Source organism: Parasteatoda tepidariorum, chromosome 6 (genome assembly GCF_043381705.1).
Source record: "Parasteatoda tepidariorum isolate YZ-2023 chromosome 6, CAS_Ptep_4.0, whole genome shotgun sequence".
NCBI lineage: Eukaryota > Metazoa > Arthropoda > Arachnida > Araneae > Theridiidae > Parasteatoda > Parasteatoda tepidariorum.
Genome location: NC_092209.1, coordinates 30031675 through 30047951, shown reverse-complemented (window position 1 = coordinate 30047951; position 16277 = coordinate 30031675). Strand labels below are relative to the sequence as shown.

Sequence of the window (16277 nt, the reverse complement as noted above, 5' to 3'; positions counted from 1 at the left end):
AAAGAACGTTTGACCGATGGGAAATCTGTTATCATAATGCTATTATATTTATTTTTTGTTTTTATTTAATTTGGTTACTTATTTTTTGTTAAAAATTTGTGTAACAGACTACATTAACTAAATACATGAAATAAATATACATTTTATATGATCTTGAAATAATTGTCAATAAAATTCTTACGATTTAGTTCTTTTTTTTTTTTTTTTTTTGATTGACAGGTACTGAATTTATTGTTCTTCGCCTTGGAAGAAGCCGGAGGTGTTGCTCATTTTGCATTGCCTGGTGAGCACATTGTGACCAAAGTCACGGAAGCGAGCAACATTACCTACGCCATACTGCCCTACATACATGTTCACTGGCATAACCATCTCTTCTAAATGTTTTTGTCAAAAGCTGGACCACATTCACACATCGTACACAATAGAGGAAAACGCACAGAGAGAAACAAACATGCCCTGAGCGGAATTCGAAGGTCGGCGCTTAGTATTTAGTAAAAAATTTCGAATGGAATTTACTAAATATAATTTAGAACAAGAATTGTTTTTGTCAAATTTGAACAAAAAAAATAATAAATTAAGATTAAAAAGAAAACGTAACTACTCCCTGAGTTGTTTAAAACATACTATTTTACTGTTCTACACTTGAGTTATGAAAGTGAAATTAAAAATCCTTTAGGACCAATTTCTTTATAGTCAAATTCACTTCATTCCGAGAGCCACAATAAATAATTCTGCATTTAACAGTTTTTAACGCGTTTCGAAACATTTGTCTATTTTAAATTTATTTGCTTGATTGATAATTTTTATCTTATATATTTTATTTGATTAAAAAAAATACTTACCTTTAATCCAAGTAATTTAAATATTTCAAAGGTCTTTTAAGATAAAATAACCACGCGTGTAAGATCGAGTGCTTATTCAAAAGAATAATTTTTCATTGCGATCAGCGATTATTTAAAAATGTAAATAAAACTAATCTTTTATATTGTGATAAGCCATCCTCTTGGAGAGTGATTATCACATTAATCCTGGGACCTTAAGATATTGCTTGACACATTCAAGAGAAAAGTCTTGAGAAATTGTGTCCTCTAAAACAGATGCTACTTCCCAAAGTTCAGATGTTAATCGGATTACAAATAGTATTTAAACAGGGACTTTTCAGAATTTGCATGTTAGAATCTGTAGCATGGTTTCATACACAATTCAATTGTCCACAATGCAAGTCTTTTGCTTCCTAGTCATTTTAACCACTGCTTTTGCTCTTCCGTTCCCAGAAGAACCTAGCAATGCTGATGTTGAAAGGTATTATAATGCGAGAAAAGGTAAGTTTTGTTTCAGTATAAAAATTTCTCTTAAGCATTAATGTAATCAATAAATTATTAATGTGAGCAACTCACTTAAGGTAATTATCGGTGATCATTTTATTTCAGAAAGAGCTCGAAATGCGTATTTAAGAAAATGGACACAGCTTAAAAGGCGAGTTTTAAAAATTAGGCTAAGCTTGAAATGCTTGTTTAAGAAAATACATAAAGCTCTAAAATGCTAAAGAAATGTACCGTGCTCACAATAAGAAACGGACCACCCTGATTAACTTTGGATCTAATTACCAGATCTTTGCGTTCCGGGACACATTCTTAATGGTTCTAAGGGGTGACCTCAAATATGCTAATTAATTAGCACAGACTATATTTTAAGCGACGAAATCAGACACAAAAACGGACTTTCCCCCAAACTCCATTCTGACCCCCAAAATATAGGGGTAGTCGCATTCTGGAAAATATGGTTCCAATAGTTTAGTCTGGAGAGCGATGCAAAGTTTGGACCCCTTAATGTTAATTTTGCTTTTTCGTATTTCTCTATATCTCGAGAACTTCTTAAGTGAATTGAAAGTTTCATGCTAACAATTATAAAATTCTTTTATCGAAAGCGTTAACATGCAAAAAATAGTTTTTAGTAAATATTTACCATTTTTTAATTTTGAATTGTAAAGTACATAATTTTTTGCATAGTTCTAAAGAATATAATTTTACAATTCAAGATACAAAATTGGAGTGAAATCGGTCTAATAGTTCCTGAGAAGTAGAGTTTAAAAAAAGTCGTATTTTGAAAATTCGACTTCTCAGGAACAATTTTGCCAATTTCATTCCAATTTTGTATTTTGCTGTGAAAAATTGTTTTTCTTTAAAATGATATAAAAATTGTATACCTTACAATTAAAAAAATCAAGCAATATTTTACCGCTTGCGTTTTTTGGGACTATTTGAATGGGAATTATTTTTTTTGCTGCTTGTGGGTAACTATTAAAAACAGAAAAAAGCTGTATTTATCTTTTAACAGTTTTTATGCAAAAAATAAACTTTTTTTTTGTAGTATCTAGTAATTTTTTTAGTGTAGCAATTATTGGCTTCAGGTAATTAAACGAATGAGATTTAATCTACTGATTAACATTTTCAGCCAGTTCTAACTAAATGAAGATTAACTATGATTAGTGATAGTGACTAACATTAATGTAGTGATTAGTATGGTAAAAAAGGATTTTTTTTATAACAGAGTGAATGGAAAGAAATATTTATATGTATAATAGAGCAATAATTTCTAACGAGATGTTATTACGCATTATTAGTTTATCTATTAATCATCGGCATCAAACTATTGATAGGATTGGCATTTAATGCATAGATCGGATTTAAGCTATTGCTTGTGGCATTTACTTTCAATCAGTTCTAACTGAAAGAATATTAACTAGGATTAGTGCTTAACATTACTATTGTGAAAACAATATTTTCTTATAATTCTAATATAACAGAGTGAATGGGAAGAAATATTTATAAGTATAACTGAGCAATAATTTCTGAAACAATGTTATTACACATCGGTTTCAATCAATTGTTTGGATTAGCATTTAACGTACAGATCGGATTTGACCTATTGCCTTTTCATATAACCTAATGATAAGTATTTTCAGTCTATTCTAACTGAAAGAAGATTAACTAAGATTAGTGATTAACCTTATTATAGTAAAAAAAAAAATTGTTTTTTAAATAAATCTGACATAACAGAGTGAGTGTAAAGAAATATTTATCGGTATAATAAAGCTATAATTACAATATTGAAAATAAACTTTCACTTTTCCTTTTTTTAAATTTTATATTTTTTACTTCCAATAGAAGCCATGAAAAATCCAGATGTATTTGATGGAGATATGCTTGGAATTGATAGAATGCTCGTAAGTAGACTTCGATAGTGTTATTCTAGTTCTTTATTTTTCTATTTTTAATGAGTCCAAATAACTTTTTTTTCAGTTCTCACCATAAAATTAAAAAAAAAAAAATTATTTAAAACCTTGAAGAAAATAATAACCTTTTTTTTCCTTATCGATTAAAAATATCAAAAACTTTTTCTCGTTTATTTTAATAAACTTCTATTTAACGCGATTAGAAAACGTTTAAAATATTTAAAATATGAGCTTATTATTCAATGAAAAAGAAGATGCGTCGACATAAAACCGTTTAATATATCGAAAAATAGTAGTATTAGTTTCGCAACTAGCTCTTAATGCGAACTAATTACTGCATCTGAGTTGTTTAACTGCCATTTTCAAGTGTATATTTTCAAGTGTAAACGGCAGCATTTAACGTACTTTAGGTAAAGATGGAATGCCAATAAAGCACCTAAAATTTACAGCAATCTGCATTTTGAAGTTTATGAACCTGTTACCATTTCTAGTATCGATCCCAAATTTTGACGCCTGCAATTGTATTAGTATTTGAATGATGCCTGCAATTGTATTAGTACAGTGTACAATCATAAAAGTGCAAATTACGACCCATTTTCCAACTTCAGACAACTTAGACAGTATTACTTCTTGGCATTCCAGCTGATGAGGTCAAGGCCTGTCTGAAATTCACTAATTTTTGGTCTAAATTGCGTGAATGAGTGCGTACTTAGAATAAGGATATATAGGCTGGTTATTTTTTTAAATTAACTTTTACTGAATGTTTGTTAATGTAAATATGATTAATGTTAAAGGCTAGTGTTATCCGAATATATCCGACTTAAAAAGATCTTTAGGAAATAAGTTTACCCCAAATTTAAGAATAAATGGGGAAAAGGCATGTCTTAGCTCAGCGAGAGAGCAATTCTAAAATCCCAAAACGATGCGGCAGCATCTGAAGTTGAACTGTTAACAGTTGAAGTTCAACTTGCTGTTGAAATAATTAACAATGTAAATCATTTGTCGTCGACTTCGAAAATGCAGCAAATTATTCTGTAGAATTTCTCTACACTCTTTATCCATCTGGTATGCCACCCTATAATTTGATTTTGATTCTTCTATCATTTTGTTACGAAATTTACATGCTCCGAAACTCCTCAACGGAATTAAACTTCAAATTAAGTTCTTAAAAAGATATATAATCGAAGCAGAGATATTTAGACTTCTGCTTACGGCAGGTATATCATGTGTACCACATGTGCTGATGCAACATGGTGAACAGTAAGTAAAGGGTTAACAGTTATGGCAAAGGTGAAACAGTCTATTTATTCCTAGGATTCCCTTTATTCCATCAGACTTGCCATTTTAGTTTAAGAGACTAAAGTTTGCTGCAAAGTCTATTTAGCCATAAGAATTAACAAGTCTCAAGAAACAGTTTCACAGGCAAGTTGGGATGGATTTGAGAAACGATTGTTTCTCTCACGGACTAAGTTGTATGTAGAAGAAAATCTGCTTACTGCACCAAAAAAAAAAAAAGACAAGAAATTTAAAAAATAGATGAGACTTCCCTCCTTTAAAAAATATAATCAATGCTTGATACGCTAAAAGAAAGTAAATAGTAATATTTACTGTCAACATATAAAAATCCGATATTTTTAATTAACAATAACACTATAATAAAATCAGTAATTGGTCTATTTAAACATTCATGATTTTTAATTAAAAAAATACCTTACTTCATTTAATCCTTAAATTTGTAATCTCGGATTTTTTGCATTTTATCATTCCGAACTTCCGAGTGGTTGAATATAATATGCACATTCACTCAAAATGAAAGCCAAATTCAGCAAGTGAGATATTTAATAATCTCAATGTTTATTTTCAAGAAAACCAAAATTACTGTGTACACACTGTCAATTCAAAACAAATCTTGGAAATCTAAAAGTTGCATTCTTTTATAATATTTTATATACACTATAGAATAGCCAAAAAAAAGTTATACGATGTTTGCTTCTAAAAATTATGTTTAGATTTCTCAAATATACGAGCGTATTTAGAATTTAAAACTGTTAAAACAATACACAACAAGACATCTACGAAAGCGAGATAAGCGTACTTCGATTGCAAGCAGAAGATCGAGGTTTAAAACTCGTCATCCTGGTTTAAACCTGCCTCAGACTAGGTTTAATTTAGACTAGGCTGAACTAGATCTTTAGAACAGGGTTTTTCCGTAAACTTCGTTTCTGCAATACAGCTTTGTTTAACTTCGCCGTTTAGACTAGGTTTAAAGTTAAACTTCGTTCTGACAATCCAGCCCCAGTATTTAGTCCCCAAGCTTCCTTGGTACTCATTTAATCCACCCACTGAAGAGATGAAAGGCTGCAAAAGATTTTTAATTGAGTCATAATCACTCGGTACGAATGGGAAAATTTAACACTTTCAAAAGCTTCTTATGATTTTCGATCAAAGCATCTGTATTTAAACAATTTACGATAAGTATTTCTCTGAAATGTACGCTTGTAATCTATACATAAGTACACCATTTCAATTTTCAGGAAGAAGACAGAAATGGTCAACGATTAAAAGTTTTCAGGTGGCCTAATGCTGTTATACCGTATTACATTCACACGGACATTAATGGTAACTATTAGTTTTTATTTAGTGTTATTTTTAATATTTTACTTTTGTTTTATATTAAAGTATCACGTTACATGAAAAATAACAGTTAACTTGGTTAAGACAACCAGCATTAATTAATACAGTAAAAAAATAATGTTCCTTAATTTTATTTGTTACTCAGGGTGGAAGGGAGATGGGAGGTATTTTTTTTACCACCGAAAATGTTACCCCCGAAAGACAACCTTTTTTGTAATTATATATGGAATTTTTTTACTAGCTATTAAACAAATTTAATTGTCGCTCTTGTTTCAAAATCGGAAATTTTAACTTGGATCTAAAGTTCTATGTAATGTTTGTATTTATAGGTGTTCACTTTCTTAAAGAATGATTACGCAAAGCCTGTATGTATCTTTAAAAAAGAATTAAGGGATTATGTAAAGTCCCTGAATTGAATAAATTTTGAACTAATGATCGGATTTTCACGAACTAAGACTCTATCTTAATGGTTCAAGAGGATGACCTCAAATATATTAATTCATAAGTGCAGATGTTATTTTAACTTAAGGAAATCAGACACAAAAACGTATTTTCACTGAATAAAAATACTTTTTTTTTTACGGTTCAGAATGTCCTTTTTGGTATTATCTGTTTCTACTTTTGACGTAGCCTGAAATGAAGGAATGTATTTTAATTTTGAAATGGTTTTGGAAATATTTTAATTACTAGGAGGCTTCGCCCCCTGCTCGCTGGCTCTCACCAACCCCCGGAACTGCTTTCGCAGTTCATTTCGGATTGCTTCGCAATCCATTGCTCGCTTTGCTCGCTCATTGGATACGTTCTTAACGTTTAGTTTTTGCATACTTTTTTGAATACTGAAGTTCCGAAAACTTTTCACTGTAGAAAATTCTAAACCTGTACATTTCAATATCAATTTGAAATTGCAAACAGTTCACATATTTTTCTTAATCACACTATTCAGTTGTTGAGAAAAGTAACTGTTGTAAGTTTTGTTTTAAAGTCTTTCCCACCAGAGAGCTAAAGCCATGTGTTGTAAAACAATATGAAATAGTAGTCTGCCACTGAACGCCGGATGTAAAGCATCGGCTTTGATGAAGATAATTTTGTATTTTTAATTCTCTGAAGGGCGCCACCTTAATAATATGGAATTTGTAAAATAAATGTATATATTTTTGATTGTTGATGAAGCCCATCATTTTGTGTTTTCATCAGTGTTCAGAAGCAGAACAACTATAAGTTTTTTATTTTATCACAAAAATATAAAATGTATAAAAAACAAAGAAAAGAGTAAGAAAATGAGTATAGTCATAGAAAAAGTTAAAATTATAATATAGTATTTGTCAGTTAAAATAAAACTTTTTGTTTAAGTCATTGCTAACAATTCAAATTTCTCCGAGGCAATTCTAAAGTATAAATTAAGGTAGTATTGTTAAGTTGAAACACAATATTTTTAGTTTTGATGTCAACAATACAATTCAATTTTTCACAAAAACGATTGTTTCCATTGTTAAGTTCAATGTCAACAATTCAAATTTTTCTGAGGCAACTCTTAACCTCTAAATATTATTTTTTTTATGTACACATTTCTAAATGTCAGTATTCAACCACAAAACAACTTAAAGTCCTCAAATTTAGCATGAAGTTGTAAAATGTAATGAAAGAGGGTCATAGCAATAATGAAAGTAGAAGTAAAGTTAGTACTGTAAAATTAAAACAATATTTTTAATCAATGAGCCAAGTTCTTCAAGAAGCAGTTGTAGAAGTAGGTTGTTTATTTAAAACTTTTTATAGAATTTCTTTAAGAACACAATTGTTAATTTGGGCATTTGGCGATACAACACTTTTAGAATTGAAGGATTTGTTACGTCAAGCGCTCAGGTATCATAATTTTGATCTAGTTGCGCTTCTATGTCATTTTGATTTATGTTGCTAAGTTAACTTTCAAAAAATTCTATGGCTGGCAACAGCATTTTTATTTTTTAAGTTGTTTATTTTTATTTCTTTTAGAATTCGTTATTTTTTTAGCGAAATGTTTTTTAACCTAACAGAATTCTTTGCCGACTGTTTTCTCTATGAATGAAGAAAATAAAGTAAATATTTAACTGTTGTGAAAAGAATCTTATTTAGTTGTACAAAGTACTTCAGCCAAAATTTGGGAGCCACGTAAGAGAATTATATATATTAGATCAGAAACACATCATTAAAAGGCAGAACGCTTTGGTGTTTTCAAAACAAAGCAAACGTTGCGACCGGCGGAAAAGAAATACAGCCAAAATTTGGGAGCCACGTAAGAGAAATTATATATAATAGATGTTTACAATAGTTAAATAATTCGGTTTAAATCCATCTCAGTACTACGCCGTATGAGGGGGTATACGGCACATAAGCACGGCCATATATATTCTTTGAAGTCGGTGCATCGTAGTAATTGCTTTAAAACTTATTTATGTATGTTAATTTCATTTTATTCAATTTTTATATCTTTATTGATGTCATTTCACTCTTACAGACGAAAAGCGAAGAAACATTTTTGCCGCTTTCGCTTATTATCATGAAAACACCTGTATAAAGTTTGTTCCGAGAACTACTGAAACGGATTACATTTGGATATATAACGGAACTGGGTAAATATATACTAAGGGGCTCAGCCCCCTGTTCACTTCTGTTCACCAACCCCAATGATTGTATCGTAGTAACTGTTATTTCTTGGCATAAAACAACTTTTTCTACGATAGTTGAAAATATTCACATATCTCTGGTTCAAAGTTAAAACGACACTTCTGAAAACATAATTAGTGTTGTTTGAATGAGAAGTGAGAGCAGAAGTGTCGTTTTAACCTTTTACCAGCGATATATACAGATGAAATGTTGCAGTTATGAAAATATATGTACTAAAAAGATTTCTACTGTCTTATGCTTTTCTGCTTTCACTTTCCAAATCCGTTCCCTTTATGATTCTATTCAGATCTATTAATGAACATAAATAAATTTTGTCGGTAATATTTAAAAAAATAAAAAACATTTAAAATTAAAGGTATAACGTTATAACAAATTTGGTAAATTCACAACCATAATTTCATATTTTCGTTTACAAAACAGGCTGATATATTTAATATAATTTATGTAAGCATGAGATTGAGCATGAAGCTGACCCTTAAGTTCTTATTCATTTAACGAATATATTTAATCACAATTAAACTAAATTCAGCGGCGCGAAAGCCCATAGAGGAACAGGGCCTACTATGCCCATCTCAATTGTCTTGACCTTGGGCTCTGGGGTGGAAGAGCAGATGTTCCGGTCAGGTGGTCAGCCGAACGCGGAACCCCCAGTGTTTAGTTCCCAAGCATGCTTGGTACTCATTTATCAACCCACTGAAGGGATGAAAGGCTGAGTCAACCTTGTCCTGCCCAAGGATCGAACCCAGGATCTGAGGCACAGAAGCGTGAAGCGCTACCACTCAGCCACCGGGCGTTTTTAATGACAACTATAAATAGTAAATTATTGTAATTTGCACCACAAATAATAATAATTACTAAACGATTATTAATATTAGTGCGCTAATTTAAATATGTTTATCTTAAAATGCAGCGTAATTAGGTAATATCTTAGAATAACGTTATAATAAAGAAAAAATCTTTTAGCTTTAAAATCTTAATCTAGGAAAAAATTAAAAACGTAAAAGTAATAATAGAAATGAATACTAATGAGGAAAAATAAATATTACAAGTACTTTTAAATAAGGGACACAAAAATAATCTTTAGGAAAGCAGCACTTTTATGACCTTTATTAATTTTATATTGCTGACAACAATAAATATGGAAATTAATGAGGGAAAACTGGATATTCCCATATGATAATAAAAATGCCCCAACGACAATGGAAAACTGTGTTAGATCATTATGTTTTGATGTTATATAGAGATATTTATCAGATTACTCTTCCCTTTTCACTTTTTATAAATTGTTTAAAAATATTTTCCTTGTCTTTGTGGAATGTTTCATTCTTTTTCGTCATGTATCTACAGCATGTAAAAAAAAGCCTTCTAACAAAGAATGCGAGCAAAGTTTGAAAAAATTCTTTGTATCTGTTTTAAGTTTTCGTATACCTCACATAAAATTATAGATAACATCGTGTTTAAAATGAACTTCTCAAAAGATTATTCTAAATGCATAACTCTAGAGCCACGGTTCCCGAATGGGGTTCCATGCAAAGATAACAAGGGTTCCAAAACTTAGGATTTTTTTAAAAGCAATAATAGTTTTGTGTTTTTAACCTATCAATAATCCATAAATTAATATTTCGGCTGTTTATATAAAATTTGTGTAAAATGTCAAGAATAAAAGAGGTGCAAAATTTAGAGAAAAAAAAATTCAATAACAATATATTGAATATTGCAATAAAAATGCAATGAAGACTTTCATGCAGCCCACAGAAATGCAACTACAGAGTTGAATTTGTTCAGAAATTATTACAATTATAAGTGACTTTTCGTGTTTCTTAATTCTCTCTTGTTCATTTGCTTACTTAACAACAATTACTGTTTGTCTATCGTTGTAGAAAAATGTATGTCTTCCTACATCATAACTGAATGTTCTTGCCTTGAGTATATATTTTAAATTGTTATAAGTCTTGTTAACGAGTAACATTATTTATCTTTTCTACTTCATACAAGCAACCTACTTGTATTCCTACGTTTAATTATTTATTTTATTTTTTCAAATACTGGTAATCGATCGTTAACTAACAATTCATATATAGAAATGTTTTTAATAATTTTTTGTTAACTTTAAATTTCATGACGGAAAATATTCTTTGTTTTTGTAAAAAATAGCGCTTTTTAATATGATGAATGACAAGCAACTCTAGTAGGTTGATGAGATAAGTGAATTTTTCAATTTTTTTTATGAGGGTTTGTTCTTTCTAATATATTCTTCATGATATAACTAAGGAAACAAAATAAATGTATTCAAAATAAATGAACAAATTAAATGTGATGTCTGCCTAATGTATCCATTTGGTTGATTTTATTAATTTAGTCTTTTTTTTTTAAACAATTTAAAAGTCTGCAGTTTTTATCAGGCTCCACGGGTACTATAAATTTATAACAGTAGTTATAAATTTAAGTTGTGGGAGTTTAGAGTTTTCAAATTCACTTCATCGTTTGAAAATAACGAATACGAAGGCATCGCCCAAAAAGTTACATCTGTAATATACCGCTTTGACCCAAAAATTCATGACTTTGGCCGCAATGAATTTTCCAAGTATTTATATAAATAATAGCAAGCACGCAAGTTAAATTTGGGTTGAGAACTGAAAATGCGCTTGCACTTGAATTGCATTTTCGTAAGAACGCATTTTAAGTTGCGTCCATTTCTACAAACACGCATTTCCAGCAATTTCGAGCCTATATATTTTTTCCCCCTTTTAAATTTAGATGTACCTCTTATATTGGAAAACAAGCAAGCAACTATCAACCTCAACCCGTAACACTTCAGGATGGATGCCACCGCCTTGGAGTGATTCTCCATGAACTTGGGCATGCAATTGGTTTCTTTCATGAACATGGAAGGCATGACAGAGATCAATATCTTGAAATCCACTTAGAGAATGTAGATGAAAGTAAGACTCCCTTCTGAATTACACCTAACATTTTTTTTTATCCATATATATATATNATATATATATATATATATATATATATATATATATATATATATATATATATATATATATATATATATATATATATATATATATATATATATATATATATATATATATATATATATATATATATATATATATATATATATATATATATATATATATATATATATATATATATATATATATATATATATATATATATATATATATATATATATATATATATATATATATATATATATATATATATATATATATATATATATATATATATATATATATATATATATATATATATATATATATATATATATATATATATATATATATATATATATATATATATATATATATATATATATATATATATATATATATATATATATATATATATATATATATATATATATATATATATATATATATATATATATATATATATATATATATATATATATATATATATATATATATATATATATATATATATATATATATATATATATATATATATATATATATATATATATATATATATATATATATATATATATATATATATATATATATATATATATATATATATATATATATATATATATATATATATATATATATATATATATATATATATATATATATATATATATATATATATATATATATATATATATATATATATATATATATATATATATATATATATATATATATATATATATATATATATATATATATATATATATATATATATATATATGTATATATAGGATCACCAAGAAGCCCACCTTTGTGAATCCTCTTTCTTTCTTTCTCTCTTTTTTGTTGTCGCGTGTGCGCACTTTGAGTCTACAGTATTCCCCGAATGTCCCCTGACATGGGCGGGACGTGGTTATACTTTGATATATAATATTCCAATCTCAACTCTTTATCTTTTAACTACAATTACTTATTGGTTATTACACTGAAGAGCCAAAAAAACTGGTACAGGCATGAGTATGCAAATAAAGGGGTATGGAGCCAATCGAAGTTCAGCGCTGCGATCGGCAACGCGTATATAAGACAACGAGTGTCTAGCACAGTTCTTAGATCGGTTACTGCTGCTACAATGCCATGTTGTACAGATTTAAGTGAGTTTGAACGTGGTGTTATAGTTGACGCACGGGACATGGGACATAGCATCTCCGAGATAGCAATGAAATTTGGATTTTCTGGTACGACCATTTCACGAGTATACCGTGAGTATCGGAAATCCGGTAAAACATCGAATGTACGACATCGCTGCGGTCGGAAAAAGATCATGCAAGAACGGGATCAACGACGATTGATGAGAATCATTAAACGTGACAGACGTGCAACCCTTCCACAAATTGCAGCAGATTTCAATGCTGGGCCATCAACAAGTGTCAGCGTGCGAACCATTCAACGAAACATCATTGATATGGGCTTTCGATACTTGCTTCCCTACACGATATTAGGCAGATATACCAGTTTTTTTGGCTCTTCAGTGTACAATTATTTCTCCCCAGATAAGACCGCGGGTACCCCCAGCCCCTTGATGAGAATCTACACTAGGCCCACGAAAGCTGCAGTGCAGCGAAGGATGAAGACAACATCTAAGGTTCAAAAAAAGTTTTACGGATCCCAGGACGAAATTCATTGTGGGCTCCTTCCTTATAAGCACAAAAAGCCCTATTTTCATATTTAGTAGAAGTTTTGGAGATACATCATTTTTTTTTCTTCTGCATTATAAGATTTTTGAACAAATCCCATATTTTCCCATGCTTCTGATTTCAAATCTTCAACCGGTTTCTATCTGAAAGTTACAGCTTTTATGCAATTTATGATCATGGTCATAACGAGGATTTTTCAAAAGTCACTCGAGTAAATACTAAGTGTCCCCATTTCTCTGTTACGTAGGGAGTGGTGGGAACAAGGAGATAAAACATTCCCGTTTATGATCCAATGCGTTAAGGACATATGTTTTTTTTCTTCTTTTTATTGCCTTAAGTATCAATTTTTAAGGAGCAGACAAGTGTATTAGCACATATATAAAGCTATACATTCTTTATAATTTTGCATATTCAAACAAAAAATAAATTGAACTAAATACGTCATTTATAAAAAACTACAGCTTTCGGAATTAAACCAATGTTAGATTTGCAATTCTGACATCCGAATTAGGTAAGATGAAGTGCATGTGTAAATGTGATCATAAATTTGTTTTCCGGTGTTATTTTTCATCTCAGATTAAAATAACAAGTCTGAAATATTACTAAGAAGAGAAAAAGAAAAATTATATACAACTTACTCAATTTACTTTTGCTTCAGGTCCTTAAGAAAATTAGTTTACCAATATGCAGACATATAAGCAAAAGAAAATTGATGACTTTCCAAAATTCCAAATAATGATCTCTATAGTTAATTGAAAAAAAAGATATATTTAAAAGATAAGAAAAGTTATAAAAAAATAAATTAAAAAAAAGCTCCTTAATTTCGGAAAGCTCTGAAAAAGAAAGATAAAATAATCATTTTGCAGGAGCACATTTAAGTAATATCTTTTCTTATGAGTTAACGATTGCGACTGTGTAATTTAATTTCGATCCCTTCAAAAACTAGGGCTCAGTAAGGTCCATTTGCGGAAACCATTTTAAAATGTAACTAATGGTGAAAAAACAATTTATGTTGAAAGTACAAAATGCTTGGATCAGATTTGGATTGCATAAAGTAGTTAAAATGTTTGGATTGTAAGCAATTTTGAAATGTCTTAATACGCCCCCTATAAGATAAATATTGTACAAAAAAAGAAATGAAAACCAGTCGTCAGCGATCGTTTTATCTTAGAGGAGAGAGTCGTCAAAGGGTTAAATTTCTCTGATTCAATTTCCTAATAACTTAGAAATGGAGAAGCCAACATTTCGACTAAAAAGTTTTTATCTGGATTGCAAATGACTGATTATTTATTTTATTTTATTTTATTTATTTATTTATTTATTAAATTAACTAATTAATTAATTAATTATTTAATTTAATTTAATTTAATTTAATTTAATTTAATTTAATTTAATTTAATTTAATTTTATTTAATATTATTTACTGATTTTGTTTATTTATTTATCTACAGAGGAAAAACACAACTTTCGAATAATACCATCAAGTGAGGCAATCAATTATACTAAGTTTGATTACCACTCAATCATGATTTATGACAGCAAAGCGTTTTCCAAAAATGGTAAGGATACCATGGTACCTAGACAAGAAGGGGTGACTCTTGTGGATGCCAACTATAAAACGAAGCTGACAAAATCTGACTTAAAAAGATTCAACAGAATGTATAAGTGCGAAGTTTAAATACTGTTAATTTTGCTATACTTCTTATAAAAGCAAAATAAAATCATATGAGAATATAACATTGTTATCTGTTTTTATATTGGATGTTTATAGTTGAATTCCAAATTGGGTGAAGCTTCAGAGCAGTGAAAAATATATAAAGGTTTATGGAAAACTATTTTCTGTGTTATACCGGTTCCGCTATCATTTCAAATTCAGTATCATACTAAATTCTTTGTATAACAAGCCGATAACTTCCTGTATTTAGTTAATAAATTTTAACTCCGTATTGGACAGATTCTCTTAACAGTGCAAAAAATATGCTGTCTTAAGAAACATAGTTTCCGCTATCATTTCGGATTCAGTATCATACTAAATTCTTTGTATAACAAGTCGGTAACTTCCTGTATTTAGTTAATAATTTTTAACTCCGTATTGGACAGATTCTCTTAACAGTGCAAGAAATATGCCGTCTTAAGAAACACAGTTTCCGGTATCATTTCGGATTCAGTGTGACACTAAAATCTTTTTACAAGTCGATATAATATTAGGTTCCCTATTTTACCAGAATCAGAGTTTCATGAGACAGAATCAAATTGATTCAATTATGACTCTGAATTCGTTACGTTTCCGGTTCTACAATAGTAAGATATTGGTTCTGGTGCATTACCAGTATTAAACTGTACGGCACTTTTATTTACATTGCACTAGAGCTGCACAATGGGCTATTGGTGACGACGGTCTGGGAAACATCCCTGAGGATGATCCGGAGACAACATACATACGCCACATCCCGTGCTGCAGTGAGGACACATTCACACATCATCCATCCATAAATCGTAATTTTGACTTGAATCTGAACGCGATCAATCTCCGATACAGTATCCCAGAGGTTTTAATTTGTTATGGGAACTTCGAGGACTTTCTGACCCCGACAGATTTAGCGTGCAACAGCCACCATTTTGGACATGGGGTTTCTTTGGCGTTGCGGGGATCGAACTGATGACCTCTTGGACATGGGCCCAATTCCCTGTCTGCCATGCTATCCCGGACCCATTATCAGTTCTAATATTATACAGGAATATACATCAGAGTTGTTTGATAAAGAGTTACGACAGACGGGTAACATTCTCTGAAACAGGTAATTTTTCATATTCAGGTAAAATTCTCTGAACATTCTCCGGTTGAAAGCCAAATATTACCGAAAGAAAACGAAACGAACATTTTTCGTAGACTGAACTATATCTGTATTATTTTATACAGATATAAACAAGTTTTCTTAATGTGAACTTATTTTTATGTTAGAAAGCAGTTCTATCATATTTTGTTTAATTAACTTATGCATTTTCAATACAAAGTACCGTTTGTTATTTTAAGTTTAAATTAAAAATTAACTGGATTGTACTTTTTTCAATCTAAATTAATAT

At 29.7% G+C, this 16277-nt stretch overlaps 1 protein-coding gene across 1 annotated transcript; it reads left to right on the top strand.

Annotated features, from left to right (window-relative positions):
- The first annotated feature begins 884 nt into the window (after nucleotides 1-884).
- On the top strand, nucleotides 885-14930 carry LOC107448322 (astacin-like metalloprotease toxin 5). Its single transcript, XM_043057421.2, has 6 exons — nucleotides 885-1322; nucleotides 3168-3226; nucleotides 5770-5854; nucleotides 8361-8475; nucleotides 11288-11472; nucleotides 14645-14930. Exons 1-6 carry the CDS (start codon nucleotides 1187-1189, stop codon nucleotides 14869-14871), a joined length of 807 nt encoding a protein of 268 aa, XP_042913355.1. The 5' UTR covers nucleotides 885-1186; the 3' UTR covers nucleotides 14872-14930.
- The last annotated feature ends 1347 nt before the right edge of the window (nucleotides 14931-16277 follow it).

Excerpts from the sequence above, each read along its gene's own strand:
- LOC107448322 (XM_043057421.2), top strand. The coding sequence starts at position 1,187 with ATGGTTTCATACACAATTCAATTGTCCACAATGCAAGTCTTTTGCTTC. Across the intron at positions 1,323-3,167 it reads GTATTATAATGCGAGAAAAG|AAGCCATGAAAAATCCAGAT; the intron begins GTAAGTTTTGTT and ends TACTTCCAATAG. Across the intron at positions 5,855-8,360 it reads CATTCACACGGACATTAATG|ACGAAAAGCGAAGAAACATT; the intron begins GTAACTATTAGT and ends TCACTCTTACAG.